The sequence below is a fragment of the Rhinocladiella mackenziei genome (genome assembly GCF_000835555.1).
Source record: "Rhinocladiella mackenziei CBS 650.93 unplaced genomic scaffold supercont1.3, whole genome shotgun sequence".
Classification (NCBI taxonomy): Eukaryota; Fungi; Ascomycota; class Eurotiomycetes; order Chaetothyriales; family Herpotrichiellaceae; genus Rhinocladiella; species Rhinocladiella mackenziei.
The window spans coordinates 2,756,596-2,779,622 of record NW_013550602.1 but is presented as its reverse complement, the minus strand read 5'-3'; the positions used below and the strand labels follow the sequence as shown (position 1 = coordinate 2,779,622).

The window sequence follows — 23,027 nt, the reverse complement described above, 5'->3', positions numbered from 1 at the left end:
AACCGGGAAAAGACGGATTATGAAAAGAACAACATGCATGACCGTACTTCGAATTGCTTTATCTACACATCCGCCACTTTCCCTGCTACTATCTCCTCCAGACGCACCACTATGCATCGGCTTGAACCAATTAACAGACCTCGAGCTCTCATTTCAACCTAATCGATGTCTTCCTGAGCCTTTATCATCGATGTTTCCCAGCGTGTTCATTCATAGACTCGTTCGTCACATTATTCGTCCAAGTTGATGTCATCGAGCCCTTCATAACTAAGTTCCAAAAAAAACTCAAATCACATCGCCCTCTCTTGCCCGCGCCCAATCGCCCTCAAACCTCGCCCATCCACCTATTTCCGGATCCTCCAGCATCCTCATATCGTGCACCACAAAATCATACGCACCCTCTCTCGGCACCTGGCCCTGACACACATTCCCGCCCATTGCGATATTCAACAATACAACAAAATCCGTCATCCGCCTTGTCCCACTTGGGATAGGTGCCTTCATAACCGGCCGCCCGTCAATCCACCAGACCATCCTTCCTTGACCTGAAATCGGGTCTTGCATCCACGCAAACTCGAACCTCACCGGCCTCCCTGCCTGCATACCCTGCACCGGCGTGCCCACGACTCGATGTTTATCTTTATCCTGCGGCGTGTAAAAGCCCCAGTGCAGGCATGAATGGTTGATTCCATCCCCATTCCAGGTTTCGGCAATGTCGATTTCCCCGTCTGTCGGCCATGTGAAGGGTTCGAAGGGCAGAAGCCAGAATGCTGGCCAAATTCCCGATGCGCAGGGCAGGGTCAGTGTTGCTACCAGACTGCCGTGGGGCCGGGAGAGGCGTTGGCGCGACACCAGGCGGGCGGAGGTGAATTTCTTGGTCGGGTCCGGGTTGTTGGGTTGAGAAATCGCGCGGAGGACGAGAAGGTGGTTTGGCGTACTAAATTTGGGAGTGTGATTAGAGAAAGGACTCGGAATGTAGGGGAAGCTGTTGGAAAGAGTGATTTCTTCGGGTTCTTGCTTTTACAGTACCAACCCGATACCAGTCAAAAAGGTCAGGTATATACGAAGCACCACTGACTGCAGACCAAAGAAGGGGTAACACCGTACTTTGGCAAAGTGGAAATATGGCGTTCGAAAACACAGAGGCATAGGTAAGATAACGAAGATACCTACTAAAATGAATTCACACCCTCGTTCGTATAATGCTGCATTTCATTATTGCCCCAGCCATTATTATTCCCTAGCTTATGCTCCCACTCTGCACTGATGGGCGTAGACGGATCGAACCGCGGTTGCCAGTAGATCTTACTGGTGCCAGGATGATTGTGATTCGGGTGTGTAGTCTGGGGGATTGGTGGTGGGACTGCTCCAGCTTGCTGAGCTTGATATTGGCCCTGAGGTGGCGGAGGATATTGAGGGGCTGAATGCTGGGATTGCTGGTGACTAGCAAGAAATTTTTGGCCTTCTTGTTGGAGGTCCTTGAGTTGGGATTTCACTTCGGACAAGAGATTTTTGAAGGGCATGCTTGCTATTGCCCTTGTGACTGTTGCTGCTCCGATTGGAAAGGCGGGGAGCACCGGGCGCACCTAATACTATACTGTTGCTGGAATGTAGTTATGGTTTCTAAACTGGGGGGTGATGTTCTGATTCCTTGTTCCCTGACAGGGCGTTTGGAATATAGAACAGACTCTTCAGGAGGGTGCTGGACTTTACTATGTATAAAAATAAAGCACGACGAAGTGGGAGAGTAAATGAATTGCTTCCGTCGAATCGTTGGGTACCTAAGGACATAGGCTGGGGTATGACGTCGGCCTCCAAGAAATTATTGACACACCTTTCGGTGAATTTTTTTTTCCGGTTCCAGCGATCTGTGCGTAGCAGTTCTGGCACCTCCAAGTCAACAGATGATCTCTCCATTTAGTCTGTGCTCTCGACGTGGACCACGATCGTGGTGTGAACGTACTTCACGTTTTCAGGCGGGGAGGACCAGCGAATTTGGGGTCCTTGGATCCCCTTCTCTCCCTATACCTCAAACACACTTCGTTGAACGGATGTATTCGTCCTTTTTGGCGCTGTTGATTTCTTCGAGGCGCTTTCGTTGGTACTCAGCTGCGCCTGTTTCCGACCCAGACACGTCGCTTCCTTCCCCGCATATTTCCTCCGGTGCAGGGATGGGTTGCGGGCACAGATGGGCGTAAATATATTGATCTGGCGTCCTACAACAGGTCCAACGGCCAGACACGAACATTTCTCGTCGTATTCGGTTGACAGTCGACGCCCTTGACAGAGACGTTCTGAGGAATTTGTAGCTCGGGAGACGATGAGGTTGATATTTTGATTGCCACCTTCCATGATGGCTCTGATCTCCAGGCAGGAAAATACACCCTAGATGGCTTTCTCCTTGACACTGGCTTCCGCTTTGGAACCTTGCCTCAGGACGTTGCTGTTCTGAAGCGCTTGAGAGCCATATTGGCGAAAGAACGTGTTGAAAAGGAGGAGAGTGTGGGAGGCAGCGTAATGTAGAAAGTGCTAGGTGTGTGACGACCTTCTTTTGGAGCGGTAGCAGCCTGCTGGTACTCATCTCTTCTGAACCACAGCTCTTTCGCAGAGGAGTCTCCATAGGGCAATGATGTCTTGTGTCTTGTTATCATCACGATGATTACCGCTGTAATCGATGGAAGAATGAACGTTGAATGTGGTTCGGAAACGGTATTCATCATGTTGGTCTCTACTTGTTGAGACGTAGGCGACCGTTGAGCGTGATGGGGGCTCATGAGGGTTGGGCTACCGCCTCCTTTATTTCTCCTTCGTGGCCTCCTCTTTGATCTGTTCTACCCTCATGAGGCCCCATCGTCACACGACGACTGCCTCTGCTTCAGTCCGGACACGATTTCCTTCTGATTAGGTGAGCCCGTCACCAAAATAATCCTTCTTCTCCTTCCCCTCCCCCCGCCTCTCCCCCACCCCTCTTTTTCCTCCTCAGCCTTCTTCCATTCTTCCGTCTTTGGTGCTCCTGCCATACCATCGGTGAGAAGGTATGGCTCATGGAAAACGATCCCTCAACTTGCTTGTAACGCCCTTGATCACGACACAAGTCTCACATCGATTCTCTGTGCTGCGTCAGGGATTTCAGTGGTAATGGAGCATTGGAGGCGGTCGGAATTCTCGTATGCCTCGCGATATTCGTATATTTTTTTCCCCCTGCTTACAGGAGTCGCACTTGTATTTGAAGCACATTTTGGCCTTTGACATCGGCTTTGTGTTGTTTTTGCGATGAACTCGAGAGCTTGTGTGGTATTCGAGCCATCAGGAGGATTGCTGATCCATTCAAGGCGGTTGTGGATGTCTGTTGATTTATTTGGAGTTTGAATACGCGACACCGAAAATGAGGGCTCGAATCCTCTTTCAACCAGTGTGCGGTCTGTTGGTTGATTTGGATTTGAACACGCGCCGGCGAAGAGGACTCGGGCTCCGCTTCAACAAGACTGCGATCGAGTCTGTGGGAAGAGGTGTCAGATTGCTTTGTGGAAAGACTGAACCGAAAAGATTGTATGATCTCTATCATTCTTTGAGTCTTGCTCCGGGATCTGGTCGAACTCGATGGCTTGGTGAGCCATCTTTGGGAATTTAGGCGGTACGAGGCCCTTTATCTGCTGATACGGTGACTTCGTGAGGGTTCCAAAGATTAGCACCTTTGTTTGACGTGAGCACGACTTTGGGGTTGGGCACTTCTGATACAGACTAACAAGGCTAGATAGACGAGTTGGTGTGCTGATGTGAAGGGAAGACTGGACTTCAAACGGATGAATTCGTGAACGCGCAAGAGAAACATTGCGGCTCCTCAGATTGTTTGAACTGTTTGATACAGACGCCGAGAGCTGAATAATAGGCGCTGGAAGGGCATCGACAACATTGTGGAATGTGCCGAGCATGAATTGTGGTCGTCATAGCGACAGACGTTCTATATCAAACAAACTGGAGATGTGGCATCGACATTTTGTGTCATTCAACGACCAAAAACGACATTGACGATCGTTCTGGGATAGCATGCCTCTAGGGAAAGTTCATATTGCATTGCTGCCCAGCCTGCCTTCGCAGATATCTCGTTATGCTTTCAAGACAACCATGGTATTGCGGCCGGTTGAACTGGCCATACCATAGGGGAAGAGGCTGTATATCTCAAAGCATTACGAACCTGAGTCATACGGGAGACTCGTCAGGATCGCTCCTTGAGCATGATATATGAGTAGGGGCATACCAGAGTCTGGAGAAGGACACGAAGCAGTCCTCACAGTCATCACTGTACGCAGGCTGGGGGACAGATACGGGGGTGTCAGTGACAGTTACAGAGAGAATAAGAGGACAAGCCTAAATCTGCAGGATGACGTAGAGGCAAGAATGTTAATGGATCACTAAAGGGACAGGAGAAGGTTAGGTATGGTGCAGCGGAGGGAATAGAGAAAAGGAGAAAAAGGGATGTAATGCCAAGACTGTGGCGTTAACTTTTTCCTGCGCCACATGCTCCCAACAAGGTATGTCCTGCCCAGACAAAGTGCACCAGCCACATTTCAAACCTTCCAACTTCAGCCTCATCTCCATCCTCCATCTTCCATCTTCATCTTCATATCCCCATCTCTTTGGCTGTCTGTGATCAGCACCATTATCATGATCGGAGTGATCAGGTTTCCTGAGTGACACGAACATCTCTCTGTGTTGGTATATCTACGCTTTCCTCCTCCCGACCATCCAACAACCATGGTCGACATCGAGAACCATTTCACAGTCTTTATCCGCTTACCCTTCAACCGCGGCAACTTCGTTGATCCGCCCCCGGTGGCTTGGTCAGCCGCCAAGGAGCGTGCTCTATGGGATATTATGTCTCGACAAGGCAAAGGAAATGAAATCGACTGGCGCTCTTTGTCGGAGAGATTCGAAGTCACCCAGTCATTCCTCCTCCAACAGGCCGCCTGGCTCTACGAGAGACAACTTTCCCAAGTTCGAGCCCAGATGCGTCGGGTCGGAAATAGGCAGTCTGCTACTCCATCTCCTGCCCCTGGATCAGTATCAGCCAGCATGGTGGGAGGCCAGGCCATGAAACGAGCCGGAAGTGGTGGGTCACGTGTTCCCTCCCGCTTGTCCACCCAAGCACTGGGCAGTCCTGTTACTGCGGGAGGAGGAGCAGGAGGAGGAGACAGTACCCCTGGCACACCGGCTAAGAGCAGAACTTCCCTTCCATTCCGAAGCTCTTCAGGCGCTGGAGGTGCCATCACCTCTCAAACTAGAGCGGCTTCCGGTTCTTCGAGACCGCTTTCCCGACAGTCCTCGAAAGACGCAGACACGCCGGTGTACACCACGCGGTCTAGGCGCGGAAGCATCCAACATCAGCTGGCAAGATCACCGGGTCAAGCAAGAAACGCCCATCCTCAATCCTCCGATTCTGAAGATGACATGACTCAGTCTCGCATCACGGCTCGTCGCCCAAACCCCTCCTCCATCCACCGTCGAGCCCTTTCCTACCGCAAAGATCACCATGCTCAACGAGGGACCACCACGAATCCGACCGATCCCAATCAGCCTCCAAAACAAGCCTCGGACGAAGATGACGACGATGATGACTCGCCCTCCTTCCTCCCTTTTGCAGCACACAGTCCCACCCTTCCCGAAACCAAGGGCCGACCATCCTCTTCGTCCCAACAAGACCCCGGTGCAACCTTACGAGGCGCCTTCAACTGCCAGCAAGGGGCACAGGCTCAAAATCCAAGGCCCAACATTCACCGCCGTGCAACATCTGAACGCATATCATCACCGACGGTTGAACCACCTACTCCCGTACAGACTCAAAGAACTCGGGATCTCGCCTCAACATCCCCTCATTCCTCTCCCACGCACTCCTCTCATCCATCCAATGCTACAAGACCCAACAGTACAAATCAAGCACCGTCCACAGCTGCACGCTTCTCCACATCGAACCCATTATCCCCTTCCCACCGCACCCTCCTGCCATCTTCCCCACGTCGACATCCCGGTCCGGGCTCCGATACATCTCCTAGCATGGGCTCATCATTTTCGGACCTCGACGATGCGAGCGTAACGCAGAGTGCCCTGGAAGAAGCCTTACTGAGTGGTATGGGAAACACTACCATGACGATGCCTGGCGGAGGTGTGGCCGGGAGAGTCAGTGGGATTAGCCAGGCGCTGAGGAGTCGGTATTTCGATGCGAGAGGCGAGGGTCACGGACATGGGCAAAGAGGAGGAGGAGGCATGGGAGGTGTTAGCGAGAGGTAGAATGGGACACAGACTTGGGTCCAGGGAACAGCAGTCCCGTAATTCCATTTGTGCGGAAGTAGATGCCATAGAGTCAATGTATCCAGCCTCGTCTATCTTATTTGGCAACTACGCTAGTATTATTAATCTCCATTTAAATTCTAATCCGAATTACATCATATCACAATACAATTTATAACACCAGTGCAATCTCCTGACATGCTGCATGCCGGCCCCCCCCTCTTTTTTATTTTCTGATATCGTCTTTTGTGCGTAGACAAGTCGCTCGTCTACTCAGATATCCCCCTATGGGCCCTCATCGCTAATGATCACAAGACTCGCAGATTAAGTTTAGACTTACACTTCGTCTCTCTTCCTCAGACTCTCGGGAATCATGTTGCGCTCGACCGTGCCGGTGCCCTTCTCGCCCGTCCACGGCTCATAGTCAATATGATGATGATCCCAACCTCTCACGCCACGTTTGCGATGCTTATCGACATGGCTGACATGCCCGCCCTTACCGCCCTTCATGAATTCGACCATGCGCTCCGCCATATTGCGCTTCTTGAGCCCATCAAGCTCCGTCGTCGGATGTGCCGATTGCCACTGCTTGAAGATGTCGCAGGTCGCAGAGACGGCATCAGGGACTTTGATTTGAGCTAACTCCTCGGGCCTCTCCAAAATCATGATTGACATGCCCGCGCTCAAGTGCCAGGCCATATGACAGTGGAGGGGCCAGATGCCCGGGTTGTCCTGCTCGAATTGGATGACGATGTAGTTGGGAGGGGCGGCGTTAGCGCCGCCGACGCCGGCCCAGAGCATGTGGACGTCGCGGCGCTGGGGGTTCGACGGGTTCACGATCGAACCGTCCCAGGTGCCGGAGCCCTCGGCGAGGACTTGGAAGTCGTGCCCGTGCAAGTGCATGGGGTGGGGAGCAGGGAGGTTGTTGATGATGACGACGCGCACGGTGCCGTTGGTGCCGGTGTTGTAGACGTTGTTTTCTGGTGGGAAGGCGGTTTGGGCTTGGACGGCTGCGAGCAGCAAGGGCATCTCGAGATTACCGACGTAGGTGACACCGTTGAATAGCCAGTGGAACACGCCCGTGGCGTCGGGGGCACCGGTAACAGTCAGCGTGATGGTGGTGTCGGGATTGGCAACTGGAATCGCATACTGAGGCACGGTAGTGGCGAGGTTGTCGTTCTGGCAGAATCGGTTTTCCGGCGCTGGGTTGCCGGAGCTGGTCGGAGCGGCAGCGGGATCACCACCGGAATAGTAGATAATACCGCGACCGTCAGGAGCGTTGCTGTCGCCGCATTGAGGGCTGTTCCAGGCGCGGAGCCAGTAGTTGCCCGGTGCAGCATTGGCAGTGACCACGACATCGACGCGTTGCGAGACGCCGAGAGTCACAAATTCGGTATCATACGGCTGGACAGGGACAAAGTCGTTGGCAATGACTGTCATGGTATGCCCGTCGATAGAGATGGTTTCGAAAGCCGTGGCGCCCGTGTTGATGAAACGGAGAAGATGCTTCTTGCCCGGCTGAAACTCCCACTTTGCATATGGGACAGTGGTACAAGGGGTACCGTCAGTGATATTGGAGCAGGGATACTGGCCAACACCACCGACGAGGTTGGAATCAGAAAAAGGTCGATAGGGAAGATTAGTGTCGGTGGGAGCCAACACGAGATCAACGATGTGGTCGTATGTATCGTGAAACCAATCCGTAACTACAATTGGGCCGAGATCAATATCGTACTCGACGTCATTTGGACCGTGAATCACAATCGGTCCCATAACTCCCGAGGAGTATTGAGCAGAATAATGGCTGTGATACCACGAAGTACCGTACTCATCTGCACGGAATCGGTAGGTCAAGCTGGACCCAGGAACAATTGGGCATTGATCCACGGTGGCAACGCCGTCGTAGTATGGTGTGCCAGGCTGGTTTAAGCCGTGCCAGTGAATCATCGTCATGTCTTCGGGGCCATAGATTTCGTTGTGAACGTTGACTTCAATCCTGGGAAGGGCGGGGTTCTTCAGAAGGTTGCACTGATTCTCACTGTCGTATCACTCACCAATCACCCCAGTTTGCTTCGATCATTGGCCCGGGAAATTGTCCGTTAACCACGATCATGGGTACCGAGACTCCATCAGGAGCCATTGTCGCGCGAGCAACAGTGAAATCATAATATCTTGTCACACCTGAAAAGTGTGTCAGACCTGTCGAGGCGTATGCGATGTTGCACATACCAGTATCTGGGATGTCTCTTTGAGGATGAGATCCACTGGCTGTTTTACCCCCCCAGGGGCAATCACCTCCCTAACAATCTTGTTAGCGGCATTGTTCACGCATAGCGAACCATCAACTGACTCCCATCCATTTCCCAAGATCTGCCAGAGCAAAACCAACAAATGCAGAGCCCAAAAGGGCTGAGATTAGGCCGTGCTTCATTTTCGAACCGACGGAGGGACAAATTGAAGCCAAATAAAAGAGATGTCGGGAACATCATCGACTTGTACAACGCCTGGGAATTCATGATTGGTTTTTATATCGCCGTATAACTGTATGCTGACATGCAACACATGATGCTTGGGCCCCACTTCTATTTCCATCTTCGGGCACTGTAAGACTTACCAAAATATAAACGAGCTACGTGTGTACGGAGAGACGAATCGGAACAAGGACTCATGCAAGCCACCAAGCACTGGGATGCTGAGGCGAGCAGCCTTATTTTTGCCAACAAACCAGGTATCAAAACGAAGCAGGCCGATCAATCCACAGGGAAAATTTGAAATTTAGAGGACGAGAACCTCCAAATAAACCGAGCTTTTCTGGATGAGATCCAGGAACTGTGAGAGTTGAATGTTTGAGGGAAATCCGGATCACTCCGTAAAGATAGGCGACCATGTGAGGTGTCCCTGTCCTGGGCGGCCAACAGCCGCAGGCAAGAACGAAAGCTATTTCCGAGATGGCGCAGGGTGATAAGTTTGGAAGCCCCAAAAGGGGAAGACTGCCACAAGCCCTATAACGGCAACAGATGACCAACGAGCTTCTTGTCGCGGAATGAGTTGTTAGCGCAGAGATGGACAACAATGTTGGGCCAATGCTGCAAGCCGTAGCAATTGAAGTGGGCTGAGACAGCACAGAACGCCTGACTTCTTAGCCCGGAATCTGTCGTTGGGCTGACCGCCTCTAGGACAGGTCAGGCTGTTGAAGGTTGGAGACACCTCGTTATGATCCAACGGGGATATTTGAAGGTCAAGCAGGTGGTGAAAACCCCAAGGTCAGCGTGAGCAATCCTCCCCAGTCGGGCTTCTATTGCGAGCTGAGCGGCCCGAGGCGCTCTGAGTTCCCACTCAGAGATCTAGGAACCAACTCACACTTTTGGCTATCGATGCCAAGAGGGAGTCCCTCTAGGCTATGCGATGTTTTGCCGTCAACGTCGGTCAAAAGCTTCATGCAATTCGAATAGGCTCGGATCAACTGCTGTTGGACCAAATAACTCGTTTGCGGATTGACTGTGTTGGATGCACGATCTCAAATCGAACATTACATTTATATATAATATCTCACAAGCAAAGATTACTTTTCGATTGCGGACTACCCAAGTTGACAAACTCGAAACCTGATCATGCTCTGCATTTGTACAGAGTGAAGATTATGATTGAAATCCTTTTCGGATTGCTCCGAACTCGAATAGGACAGTAGGAGTCATATGGGTGACAATATATACCGTACATTTCGACACGATCAGACCGTTCATAAAAAGATCGAATGCCGTAGAAGTCTCAGGTCTCGATGTTACCAGGTACGTGGTTTCTGACCTCCCGAAGATCTGTCCAGATGCTGCGGATGACTAGTGATAACGTTCCATGCCAGTAGCTGTCAAATTGCTCTCTTCGGGGACAGTTTGGCAGCAAATTCGGATTCTTGCCAGCGGTAGACGTTTCATCCCGGCCTGATGCTATTCATGGGTCCCCATTGTTTTATTTTTCAACTTCCACTTTTTTATTTTTTTATTTTTTCCTGTACAGATCTGGTTTTTGTCGAGGTTAATGTGTTAAAAGGTGAGATCATGCCCATTCTTTGGGATGCCTGAGTACTTCCATCATCTCCAGTTCTTTCTCGTGATCTGGGTCATCTTTAACTTCGGCAACGCCAGTGCCGCAAATCGGGTTCATATATTCCCATCGAGCCGTCAATGGTAAACTCATCAAGATGCTTTCGATTCGAGCACTTGGGGTTTGAAGACCGAAACTGGTTCCCCGGTCGTTGAGGAGATTGAATTCGACATACCGCCCTCGTCGAAGCTGCTGCCATTCTTTATGCTGAGGTGAATATGGCATGTCTTTTCTCTTCTTAATGATTGGGAGATACGAAGGTAAGAACGCGTCCAGGCCGGTGACCACGAACTGGAAAATGTCTTCTTGAGGGTTTCTCGAGTTTGGCTGCTTGGAAGCGTCCAAATCGTCGAAGAAGATGCCACCAATACCTCGGCATTCTTTTCTGTGAGGGATCCTGAAATATGTGTCGCACCATTTTTTGAATTGGGGATAGTATTCTTTGTCGTGTTTGTCACAGGCGGCCTTGAGAGTCTTGTGGAAATATTTTGCGTCTTCTTCAAATAGGTAACAAGGAGTCAGGTCGGTCCCTCCGCCAAACCACCAATTTTGTTGTGATGTCCCAGTTGCATTGACGGGGTCCCGGGGGTCTGATGTTTCAAAGTATCTGTAATTCAGATGCACGGTAGGAGCCATCGGATTACGAGGGTGCAACACCAGAGAAATGCCTGCCGCAAAGAAATTCAGCTTCTCGACCCCTGAATCGACAAAAGATCTGTGGTCGGCTCGCATCTTCTCAATGGCTGAACGAGGTAACTCGCCGTAGACAATGCTGATGTTGACTCCGGCCTTCTCAAAGACATTGCCGTCCTGGAGGACACAAGAGATGCCTCCTCCGCCGTTTGGTCGGCTCCATTCATCTCGTCTGAACTTCTTGCCATCAACGTCCTCCAGCGCAAAGACTATGCGGTTTTGGTGTTCTCGAATCAACGCTTCCATCCGTAGACGCATCGGCGATTTGCGTGTAATCTTCGACTTGCTCTTGGTCACTTCATCCACCTCGGCCAGAGACACCAATTGCGTCGGTGGTGAGTCATTTTCAGAAGGAGGGTAGGGAGTGTGATAGTACATGTCCCAAATGATGATGCCCGTAAAGCCCGTGCTAAAGACCAGAATCGGCCAAATTCTTCGATTACTTCGGAGATGGAGCGGGACCTTCATCTTTGGTCGAGACCTTCTCCCCGGCCAGAAAGAAAGGTATGACTGTAGAGGAGGGGAACAGCTGCTCCATGTAGGGCGAGGTCTCGGTTGCGAGGCATGTATAGCTCGGAGTGAGCTCGATGCGAATCTAGGGAAAGACATGATTGACGATTGACGGAAAAGAAATTGGACGCCTGGGACGATTTCGAAGTATTAATACAGGTGTAACGCGGTCAGATGAATAGGAGAAGTAGTCTGGCCCATAGGGAGAGGTTACAATTTCGGACTTGCCTGTGACTAACTACTCCTAGTAGTTATATGGACTGTGGGCATGAAGTTTGCTGACTGCACTTAGCAAAGCACAGCAAAACAGCGCGGAGGGAGAGCAGAGCTGTTCTCCACAAGCACGTGACGCTGGGTTTCCTCACACCACACGCTAGCGACCATCGGGAGTCTACCACGGGTAGATCGACCGGGAGAGAAATAGTTGGGAAAGGTTGTTTGAGTTCAAAAGAGTTCAATGCATGCCGCTACAGTACAACGGTGAACGAAGACAGCCACGATCTCGGATTGGTCCATAGCTCGACGCCTAGTGACCAAGATCTAGATTCTGAGTCAACAAAAAAGCCCAACGCCCCCAATGCCCGCACCAAAGAGATGGCACCAGGCTCGAAGCTATCTCTTGTGACTGATATCCCGTGCTGCCGTTCTTAAATCGCCTGTAGCGTGACTCACTCCTGGGGCCGAACCTCGTGGCCCGTTTTGCAACCCTGGTGATAACCGCCCACCTGCCCAAAAGTAATCAGGTTGAGCCACTGTACCCAGTCTCGTGACCGCGGCAAGTGCCAAGCCCCAGTACTTTCAGCGGGGCACTGGCTTGCAACTGCACTTTGTTAGGACTCAACCCTACGGGCAAGGAGTGCGTATTGCGCCTCTTGCCTATTGTACTGCCTACCGCCCGCCGCCTCCTCTCCTCTCACCGACTAGCTATTTCCATTCATCTTCCCAACACCAACTTCAAACCATTCTTCAAACGACTGCATCACCTCTAAATTCGCCTCGACTCCCCCTACGACCGTTTTATCTCCATCACCACCATCATGCGTTCGAAGTTCAAGGACGAGCACCCCTTTGAAAAGCGCAAGGCAGAAGCCGAGCGCATTCGTCAGAAGTACGCGGACCGTATTCCGGTATGTTCTCCCTTCACCTCATATCTCCGTTTGCATGGTGAAAATGTCGTTCTGACTCACTTTGTCTTTACAGGTTATCTGCGAGAAGGTCGAAAAATCGGACATTGCTACTATCGACAAGAAGAAGTACCTCGTCCCCGCAGATCTAACCGTCGGCCAATTTGTCTATGTCATTCGCAAACGTATCAAGCTCAGCCCCGAGAAGGCCATCTTCATCTTCGTTGACGAAGTTCTCCCTCCCACGGCCGCCCTCATGAGCAGCATCTACGAAGAGCACAAGGATGAAGACGGATTCCTGTATATCACGTATGTTTCCTCGCCCCGCCTCTCCATGTTGCTATGGTGCATCTGCTGACAAATGGTGTAGATACTCTGGCGAGAACACCTTTGGTGAATCTTAAATACGAAGACCTTCGGGCACTACACGCAACGTGTCGTCAAAGCGAGTCACGATGTATTCATTTGAACGATCGGGAATTCTGATTCTGTGCTACACACCGGCGTTTGGACACGACCTTTCATTCTTGTCGGGTGGACCATACACGAAGGAGAGATGCAAGATGCGTGTGGGATCAAGAGAGTATATTGATGGCAAGCGACAAATGACCAGTGAGGAGGTTTTGAGGCCCTTGAAAATGATTTGTATTTGTGCATGGTCACAGAACAATTCAAACATCTTTCTCCCCCGTCCTACCTGCAACACCCCATGTACTTTTGGCAGTCATTACTGTTCTGATTCATAGAATTCAAGCATCAACCAATGCTGCTTCTTTGCGATGTAGCCCGAATTGATCCAATGTCAAGGCGAATGGCCGAGCCTGACCAATGATTGCTCTCCCCTACACGTCCTTCATAGGAACCTGTCTATTTTTGAAACGAGTGGAATCTGGAGTGCAATCGCTGTGCCATTGTGAGTCTCTGTTTCTTGTCTTGTTCAGTTAGTGCCTTGCATCTTTCCGTTGCAGCTTGATGGTAGGCTGCAAGGTACATATCACGTGTTCTCATCCACTTGGCCCAAAACCCCCGGCGCAACGTTCCTCCCTCGTCTTTGGTGTTTTTGCTAGGAACGGCGAGTCCAGCACTGGGGTCTTTCCCACTCAGGGAGCCACTGTTCATTCACAATGCGGATCACAGGATGACATCTGATCGCTGTCCATACTGATTTATCAGGCTCCCTTGAGGAGGCCTGCCCCCCCAAAAACACCAGAATCAGCAGCACTGATCCTGCTAGTACTGTTATTTATTGCGCAAAGGATCATGCTCTGCCAGACCAGCAAGGAAGAAAAGCCATCGAGACGCACATTGCAGAGGACTCAGTCTTGGATTGTCAGCCCTCCATTTCCTCGACTATTTCCCACACAAGCTGATTTCTACGTCACTGAAGTGGACTGATATTCCCTTCAGAGCTCACACGGACATAGGTGACCATCCAGAAACGATCAATTGAGAATCCGATATCGCTACCACGAGGTGTATGAGCTCTCATCACGCGGAAAGAGGGGCTTTGGACAAGGACCGGTGGAAGGCCAATAAACCTTCAGTTTATCAGAAGCTTGACTGTCTCGAGCCGCTTCTGTCGTCTTCAGGAATGGCTTCCCTGGGACCAAAACAACACAACCAGGGGACTGGAATCAGGGTGGCTAAGCTCTGCTCTATGCCCAGAGCTTCCTCATCAGTCACTCAGGCAAGTGTCAAGTCAGGATACGGGATCTACGCGAGCCCGAAGAGAATTTCTAGTCCATGTAATCTGAATTGGTTTTCGTCTGGTTCAAAGCTGGTCGACAAGACGGAAATCCATGCCCCCTAAGTCTTGCCGACTTGACGAGCCCCGAACTGTAACAAAAGGCGAGGACGCTACCAAATTTTCTGGAGCCAAATAAATGTCGCCGAAGCATCCGGTATTTCGGGGAAAATAGAAGCTCATGAAGAATGTTCAAGCTTTGGGTCGGATTGGACCCGAAACCTGAAGTTTCTGACGTAGTAGCGTGAGAGGGAAAGGACCATGTTTGACTGTGATGTGCCTTGATTACTCCTGGGTGACCGTCCAAAGCTTACAGTATCTCTTTAATTGTATTGCTAACTAACAGGGATGCCTTTCAAGTGCGGCGCAAAATCAAAATTTGCCGTTGACGCTCCTATGACAGATGATTGCCAATCTTGAACGCACAAAGATCGATCAGGAATGTGGATATGCCGTTGGGAAATCCGCCCATGCCGTTGCACGCTTGTATATTCTAGGTGATGGGAAGAGACACTTCTCCAGTTATTGATCCTTGTACTTGGTTCTGGAAAGGCAGCCCCTTACCCACCCTGCTGAACACAATTCTGGATCCACATGCGAGATTATGTTCCACACCACTGAGAGCGAGAGCAAGAGCAAATGTGCCGAAGTTCACGCCGGATGGCGATCATTTATGCGCGCCTGCAGAATCAAAGATGTGAGAATTCCATGTGCCAATAGAGCAGGGCTCTATATCCATCATGAAACATACGCCCAGTTGGGACAATCTTTCCCGGCAACGTCTCTTCGTATTTCCGGTAATAGACCTTGAATCTTGTCAAACAAAAAGTCACTAAAGGGGTCTCCCATGAGTTGAGAGTTGCATTGTCTCTCTAGATACCAGTAAATCCGGATCGAATAGTATTAATACATTTTCTAATTTATTTCGGTGCCTATGTGAGGGGGGGGGGAAGAAGAGAGCCAACCATAACCTGGTCGCCGAATACCAGATAAGGCAAGGCGCCTGCATGGAGAACTTAATCAGCAACCCTCCCTCATTCCATTCATTCATTGGATCAACGTCATTACTTTCCGGTCAACTTCCATGGTAGGATCGAAACCTCCTGGGTCCTTCGTCAGACCCAAAACGAGTTCTGTTAGTGAACGTGAACCAGGTACTAACTATCGGGGATTGGTAAAAGCCCTTGAGAATGAGCCCCCGCTCCGCTAAAATCCATTTTTCCAGGCGCCTCAAAGAAATTTCGATTCCACTCCCTTTCCTTACTCGGATACTGTCCAATGTCTTCCCCACCATATTCTGAGGTCAGCTTCTTATGAAGCAGAGCACATTATTCGCCAAGTTTACGTTTTACCTGGAGCATGTTCGGACGCCCCGAATGACAAGGAAATTTCCATGTTCCTAGAGAAGCTCGACCTATTCGGCTGGGGAAGACTTTGGAGCCGCTACCTATCCAGGTGCCATCTGCCAGAGTCAGACCACAAAGGTAATTGGCGTGGTTTGAAAAATTCAGGGAGCAATTGCTCTCTTGATCCTGCTTGACCTTGCCGTAGAAGATGTCATTCTTGCCCAGTTCCATTTTCATCGCCGCACCAACATTCACTATCAATGGAACCGGACTACCCTCTGACCTATTCGTGCACATATTCTCATGCTGTTCCGGTATTTCCTCAGGAGCATCCATCACTGGTCCTGTAGGGATACGTGCTCAGAGGTCATCCATGGCTAGGAGGTATAGTCCTCCTTGAAGGTGGGAACCAGGATGAGGCAGTCCATCGTTGCATAGCAGGGATCAACCACCTCAACCGACCACCAGTACGATATTGTGACCTGTGTGGATTATACAGGGGTATCATCCAATGCCCCCCCCCCGAATATTCCGGTGATTATCCCGAACTCCAGGTTTGTGGTCGAAGCCGATGCGTTTCTCACGAATGAAAAATGACCGATATGTTCAGCCAATCTAGTGGTATTGGAGTTTGAGCGAAACACGCAGACTCGATTAATGCAGGTGCATATCCATGTTTCAACCATGGATTATTATGAAGGAAGCTTTGAACAGATTGGGATTTGTAATGTAGAAAGGCGCCCAATAAGTCCAGGGTCTTCTTCCCTGAAGAAGACAATCTGGTGCCTCGCGACCACTTAAACTTCAAGAACGGAGCTTCCACGGTCGATGGGAGTGGCAAGTGGCAAAAACAATGCAGCTATGCATCACCTTATCTGCGATGTCTTTTTGGAGGTAGGCAATGCCAGCGATGGCCGTTTCTGATTTGGTTCGTGTTGAGAAAGATCACAGAAACGAATACCAGCAACAAGGGCCTAAGCGGACAAACACACTCGCACAGAGCAAAAATGGAGGGAAAGGCGAGATTGGAGAGAAGCCAACTACTGGGCGACTCCGAGATGCTCTTATGGCGATACTTTCTGGGTAGTACAATAGAGGCCGAATTTTCGTCCGTCTGGCAGCAAGTGGAAAAGCCTGATCAGTGATAGACTTGATGCAAACGAGGTTGAAACTCTTGGGTTCCAAGTCCATGGCTCTCTTAGCCCCGTGGCCTGATTGATGCTCTTCTCGCTGAGACGACGGGGAACAGGACCCGTTTGGGGTAAGCCTCTCTGCCTAGGAAGCCTATATTATCGTGGGCCGGTCTGGCAGACGGTCATTTGGTTGGTCATCAGCCTGCATCTCGGCTTACCTGGAGAGTCGGTGATGGGAATCCCTGGCTGCCCACGCTACTTTTAAAGCACTGAAAGACTTCCAGGCCGTCTAACGCTGAGCATCCTCTAACCTATCGACTCATCTCAGAAGATCCTTCTTTGTTCAGCCCTTCTATACAAACTTGTCCTCACCCTCAAACTAACGTGATAGTGTGAAAATGCCTCCCGGTTCCTGTCCCTCCTGATCCCAGGCCCAAGTAGGCTCTCGAGGAAACGACGAAACCAGACTAGGACCAGTGCGCCACTGGGTAGCAAAAATCTTCTTGAAATTTTGTTGCGAGAGAGTCAGTAGTCACACCTCACACCTACTTATGTCGCTCGCAGAGCTAACTCGATCTTGCAGTTGCTCTGCTTCATCCTTCGTCTCCCTTCTGGTCTGATTCCTTGGCCTAATCACATTCACGGCCAGGAGAGGGGGGGGTTAAAAAGAAATAAAAGGCCCGTCATCACACCTCCCACCACTGACGACCAAGTCCCTTACTGAACTAAGCACCCTTTGGGATTTCTGGTTAGCGAGTACTTTTCATCCCCACCGCTAATATTGGTGCCTCGCTTCGGCCTCGTATGACGAGTATTGCCCCTCATCTTTTCACCTCAACTCATCGGTCTACCCTGATGATCGCACTCCCATCTCATGGACAACCATGAAGCATCGCAATACCAATCACACAGATGGCCAGGTCTTTCTTTTCGTCAATAAGACTCAGAAATCCAAATCTCTGTCCAAGAGCGATGGCGCTATTGCCAAACAGATCAATCGCCATGCTCAACACTTCCGAAGTCGCAAAGTCGAGGCTCAACGAATAACCTCTGCTCGTACCAGTTCATCATCGGCACGTCGGATCGCTTTGGATGGATGGCATCGAAGAGAGACGGCCCAGAGGTAAGTCCTGTATTCGTTGCCGTGGTGCACAAATGGTTAAACGGGATGGTAGTTCAAGCAACGACGAGTCATCGCCAACATCCTCCCCCACCGAGAACTCGACAGGTGTCTTAGGTATACCTACTCCGACAACAACTCATCAGTCCTCTTCGCCACCGGCCATTCCCACGCCACAACAGTCGACTAATGGGCATTCATCACCACATACACCCACATCAACTATTGATGTGCCCCAGGACGGCACGAACCGCCACGACGGCCCCATCCATCATCATGATGGACAACGTGAACAGGACGATCACGTCGAAACGCTTGAGCTGACCTCACCCATCTATCGGGCCAATTTTAGCTCCTACGACTGCGTCGATCCCTTTGGCAGTACTCCCGTCCGGATCACCAGTGATATCCATCGGGTCTTGCAGTATACCCTTCAAATTTATTCCTATGCAGGCAACAACTACAAACTGGCCTTTTTGCCCAAACATGTGCGATCAACAATTTCTCAATTCCCCATTGGCGCTGTCGTTCAGCGCAGTGTCTATCGGGAACATCATCTATACTCGTTGATGGCGGCGATGACCGCTCGATTAAAACATGTCTTTGCGGTGACGCCCACACTCGACGACCCTCAGACAATTCGAGCCTCGGCCGAATACTTTCTCAAGAAGGAGCTGCTTCGCTGTTCTCGATCCGGCACTGTCGATAAACAAACCATCTTGGACATTTTGTTTCTCTCGGTGAATCTGTTGCAGTATGAGCTCTATGACGATGTCCGGAAGCATCTCATGATCGTTGCCAAGCTCTTTCATTTGCTCGACTTGAATGAGCATCTTGACAAATGGATCTCCGAGACGGCCGCTCATGTCGACAACCAACTTGCACTAAGTACAGGAAAACGGCCCGTCTTACCGAGAGATTTCGATCCCGGCCCCATGCTGCCTGAGCGAATGGCCACTCTCCGGAGGGAAGCGCAGAGAATGAAGACCTACGGATATCCCAACCCTACTACGCTCATTGTCCCGCGGGGCCCCAAAGCTTCCTTGGGACTTACTGACGTGGTTTCCGATCTTGCCGCCACGCTAGATATGCGGATGGGAACGCGATTTACTCACGGACTGGATGTAGGCGCGTTCCCTGGACGGCTCGGTCAAATCGTGGCAGATCTGGTGGACTGCATTGAAATAGCCAAAGTGGTCTGGTTATCTCCTCTGGCGGTCTGTTTCGATGCTGAATGGTTGTGCCGAAAAGCGCGTGCAGTCCTTCGCGCCTTGCTGGCTCTGGCCCCCGAACACAACATAGGACCATTGGATTTCTTCAGCAAATGTTCCGAATGCAAACGGATGTGTCTGATGATCCTCATGACACATGCATGCACTCTGATCGGGTTTCAAACCGCCAAATCCAATGTCAGAAGACTCAAAGAGGCCATGGCGGTGGCCTTGAAATATTGGTGTGCGTCCTCCGGTTGGACGGAAGATTGTATCCCCATAGAACCCACCAGACGCCTACCTATGTTCACCGAGGTACAAGCTGGGTTCGTTCTCTGGTCCATTCTCACGGGACTGTGGTCATCAGAGGGTCTTCCTGAAGAAGAATGGTTCCTTGTTCGGGCATTGAATGTATGCCAATATTTCGGTTACAAAACCTACGACGACCTACACAACCACATGGCGCAATACCTTTATTCCAAGACATTGCAAGAATCCGCGATGCGGAAGACAGCCAGCAGACTTGAGATGCTGTACGCGATCCCCCAAGGTCCGCATTGGACCTTGAGTGTGGCTTAACTGGCCAGTATTTGGTGAGAGTTGAAGTGGGATGATGGTGTTGCTTTACCAAGTCGTTCGTTCTGGGGGACCCCATGAGGACACGCGGAGCCACCATTCCTCCGAATCCCAATCCAACCTGCAATCTGTTCTATCCGTCCGGTCGCGTGCTTGGTCTGGCGATGGGGTTGCGCTCAAAGCTTGAATCGCCATACCGATGGGACAAAAACGACGGATAACTCTCGTTTGCCTCTGGCATGATACTGCTATCTAAGTTGGTGTATAGACCACTTACACACTAGAACACTCATTGTCGCCGACCAAAAGGCATGTCAGTCACTCATTGCCAAACTACAGCTTACCCGATCCTCTCAATTGGGTAGTTCTCTATGTGAATGAATCTTATACAGTCACCTGGAGCTTCGTCATTGCCTCATCTGCGCAGTTGCGACTCCCCACTATTGCTGGCGCCTGTTCTGCCACCGGCAGGGTCATTCTCACATCAAGATGTCCTTCCTCACGAGATAGGATCCCCGAGGATGTGAAAAGGTCTCATCACAAGACTGCTGGGGACGCAGTCGAGTATCATCGTGGTCGAGTGAAGATACTATTATGATGAGTGAAATAGCGGGAGACCGAGAGATGGAATCATCTTGCCCAACACAAGTCCAAGGGCCATAGGGATAATTGACTTCCGGTGGGGAAACAGATGCGGTTTTCGGTATGGTGGGATATACCACGAGAGAGCTAGGTAAGTGCGGTACCGGTATGGAGTGATTTGGGAGCAGCCCTTACACTTTCGTCTGCCCACATTGTTTAGGTGCCCAGAGTTAGGCTCTTGTCGGGGTAACTTGTACTCTCACGAAGGCTGAATTGTCACGCTATTACGTCACGGATTCTATACATATACCAAGACATTGATGTCCTGTTGTTGCTTTTGTGATACCCTCTGCAATTTATACTGTCATTTCAGTCCCGGTTTGTCGCCGTCTTATGAAATTTATGTCCTCGATCACCAACCTCCAATCGATACAGCCTTACCATTTCGGCAAGGAGAGGAGATCTCACCTTTCTGTTCACCTCTCCTTTGGCGCCTGCGCTGTGCTGTCGACGTTCCTGGCACGAAGAACGCTTCATTCAAGCGCACTGTTCCGCAGATTTTACTATCGGCAATCCGTGATTGAGCAGCGAAATGATCGACCGGATCTCCAGAGTCCGCACTCCGGAGATCATTCAGCCTCCTAAGTTTTAAGCGACTCTTCTGCCGCGTAATTGGTGCTTTTGGACACCTGGCTATATAGTGAATTGAGAATGTATTTAGATCTGAAATCCGGGCTGGCTCGGCAATAGGGGCTTCCAACCATCGTCCAAATGCCCACCGAGCTTAACTTGGTTTGACCAACAGGGTTTTGTCTGCATCTGAACGTTCTCTCGCGTCTCGGGGCACGGTGCTGGGCCTCCGAATTGAGGTTGAAATTCTGGGTTGTTCGATAATCTTCTGCATCAGCTCTCCAGTTCGCTCACCTTGACAAACATGCCCTTCTGCACGAACAATCCATAATTCGTGTTCTTCTTAATTGGGTTGACAGGGTCAATCAAGCTCCAGTCGAACCTTCTGATCATCTCGAAGAAGATCTTGTTCAACTCTAACCTTGCGATGTTTTCGCCCATACATCGGAACCTGCCATGACCGAAGACAAGATGGTGTGCCTCTTCCATGACAGCCAAACGCTCAGGAGAAGCCTCTAGCCAGCGCTCAGGTCGGAAGATTTCCGCATCGGCACCATATACCTCAGTATTATGACGGTGCATATTCCAAGCGCAGAAAGCGACTTCGGTTCCAGGAGGAAGGTAGACGCCCTTGTGTGTATCACCTTGTGCGCCGACGACGCGAGGGAGTAAGCCGGCCGCAGCGGGGTGTTGGCGCAGAGCCTCCTTGATGCAAGCTTGCAGGTAGGGCAATCTCAGGGCTTGAGCGGAGGAGATGATCGTGTCCAAGGGTGTGTCTGTTGCCGCCACCTCAGCTTGGAGCTTTCGGTACACGTGTGGATTGGCCAAGATTGAGAGGAAGCCAGTACGGATGATGGTTGCTGTTGTATCAGAGCCGGCCAGGAGTTGGAACAGCGACTCGTCCGAGATCTCGAGTTGTGACAAACCATGGTTCTTGAAAGAAGTTACCATATCGTAGCGTCCTGCTTTCTCACCAGAGAAACGACCCGCTATGATCTGCCGAGCAACTCTACAAAGGCCGTTAGTCTCCCGGTTTGACGAATCAGTCTCGATACGCACGCTTTCACCTTTCCTAGCCCAGTCTTCTCTTTCGGTGAAGGTACAAGGTTGGCCTGGACTGTTGGGATCCTCGTAATGGCTGACAGCAGCGGCACGGCCGAGAAGACATTCATTATCGGGAAGTTGTCTTCCATGGACTTCACATAGGTATACTTGTCGGTGTCCTCGGAGAAAAATCCAAATGCTTCCCCCAGCGACAAATATGTAATCACGTCCAGCGTGAAGTATTGTGCGAGCTCGGCCCAGTCCAGCGGCTTGATGTTAGATCCCACAGAAAGGTATTTCCGTTTGATCAAATGCACGACGTCCATGACTATCTGATTGATACTGGGCTCACATTCAGGGTTATCCTTGCCCGAATACAGTAGCCTTGGTAAGTATTCGGGCTCACCGAGACGAGCGTTCTGCTTACCCCAGGAGACAGCTTTGTACGCATCAAAGAGTGCTTCTCGTCATTCAGCTCGGTGAAAAGGTTTTCTCGCTCGGCGTCCATCTTGAACGCCTTGTACCATGGCCCACGAGAGTAGTCATTGACCCTGTGAGCATTGGCTTTGCGGTACAAATCTAGATCCGAAGTCACCACCATATGCGGGGTAATTCTGGCCATCGATCCTGGAACGCTCGTCAGATACCTCGTCCACTCTCCTACGAGAACTTTATACCATAACGATCGCAAGCATATTTCAGGGCAAGATGCCCTTTCCCAGAGATTGCCGCGTTGATCCACCACCAATTCGTGAAACCAGCCAACGGTGGCCCAGGAATATGTCGTAGCTTGTTATAGGTGACGAGCGTCGAGATGCCAATTGATGGCAGCTAGCCAGCTCATGCGCGTCTCGTACGCAACACTTTCAGTTCATCGGCCCTGTGAATGTATCGGTTAGCGCTCACGCAGTGGCTGTCATCGGTTAGC

At 50.8% G+C, this 23,027-nt stretch overlaps 7 protein-coding genes across 7 annotated transcripts; 3 read left to right on the top strand and 4 right to left on the bottom strand.

Moving 5' to 3' along the window:
• Nucleotides 1–285: 285 nt before the first annotated feature.
• Nucleotides 286–1,523, bottom strand: Z518_04517 (uncharacterized protein; the record flags this gene model as incomplete). The annotated part of the gene is made up of 2 exons (XM_013418223.1): nt 286–937; nt 1,174–1,523. The coding sequence occupies 2 exons, from the start codon at nt 1,521–1,523 to the stop codon at nt 286–288; spliced, it is 1,002 nt and encodes a 333-aa protein (XP_013273677.1).
• A 3,232-nt stretch (nt 1,524–4,755) lies between these two features.
• Nucleotides 4,756–6,285, top strand: Z518_04516 (uncharacterized protein; the record flags this gene model as incomplete). Its single annotated transcript, XM_013418222.1, has 1 exon — nt 4,756–6,285. One exon carries the CDS (start codon nt 4,756–4,758, stop codon nt 6,283–6,285), a length of 1,530 nt encoding a protein of 509 aa, XP_013273676.1.
• A 336-nt stretch (nt 6,286–6,621) lies between these two features.
• On the bottom strand, nt 6,622–8,716 carry Z518_04515 (uncharacterized protein; the record flags this gene model as incomplete). The annotated part of the gene is made up of 4 exons (XM_013418221.1): nt 6,622–8,281; nt 8,340–8,466; nt 8,515–8,584; nt 8,636–8,716. 4 exons carry the CDS (start codon nt 8,714–8,716, stop codon nt 6,622–6,624), a joined length of 1,938 nt encoding a protein of 645 aa, XP_013273675.1.
• A 1,622-nt stretch (nt 8,717–10,338) lies between these two features.
• Z518_04514 (uncharacterized protein) lies at nt 10,339–11,547 on the bottom strand (the record flags this gene model as incomplete). The annotated part of the gene is made up of 1 exon (XM_013418220.1): nt 10,339–11,547. The coding sequence occupies one exon, from the start codon at nt 11,545–11,547 to the stop codon at nt 10,339–10,341; it is 1,209 nt and encodes a 402-aa protein (XP_013273674.1).
• A 1,079-nt stretch (nt 11,548–12,626) lies between these two features.
• Nucleotides 12,627–13,071, top strand: Z518_04513 (uncharacterized protein; the record flags this gene model as incomplete). Its single annotated transcript, XM_013418219.1, has 2 exons — nt 12,627–12,716; nt 12,790–13,071. The coding sequence occupies 2 exons, from the start codon at nt 12,627–12,629 to the stop codon at nt 13,069–13,071; spliced, it is 372 nt and encodes a 123-aa protein (XP_013273673.1).
• Nucleotides 13,072–17,820: 4,749 nt separating this feature from the next.
• On the top strand, nt 17,821–19,846 carry Z518_04512 (uncharacterized protein; the record flags this gene model as incomplete). Its single annotated transcript, XM_013418218.1, has 2 exons — nt 17,821–18,059; nt 18,112–19,846. The coding sequence occupies 2 exons, from the start codon at nt 17,821–17,823 to the stop codon at nt 19,844–19,846; spliced, it is 1,974 nt and encodes a 657-aa protein (XP_013273672.1).
• Nucleotides 19,847–21,328: 1,482 nt separating this feature from the next.
• Z518_04511 (uncharacterized protein) lies at nt 21,329–22,721 on the bottom strand (the record flags this gene model as incomplete). Its single annotated transcript, XM_013418217.1, has 3 exons — nt 21,329–22,064; nt 22,115–22,500; nt 22,527–22,721. The coding sequence occupies 3 exons, from the start codon at nt 22,719–22,721 to the stop codon at nt 21,329–21,331; spliced, it is 1,317 nt and encodes a 438-aa protein (XP_013273671.1).
• Nucleotides 22,722–23,027: the final 306 nt, after the last annotated feature.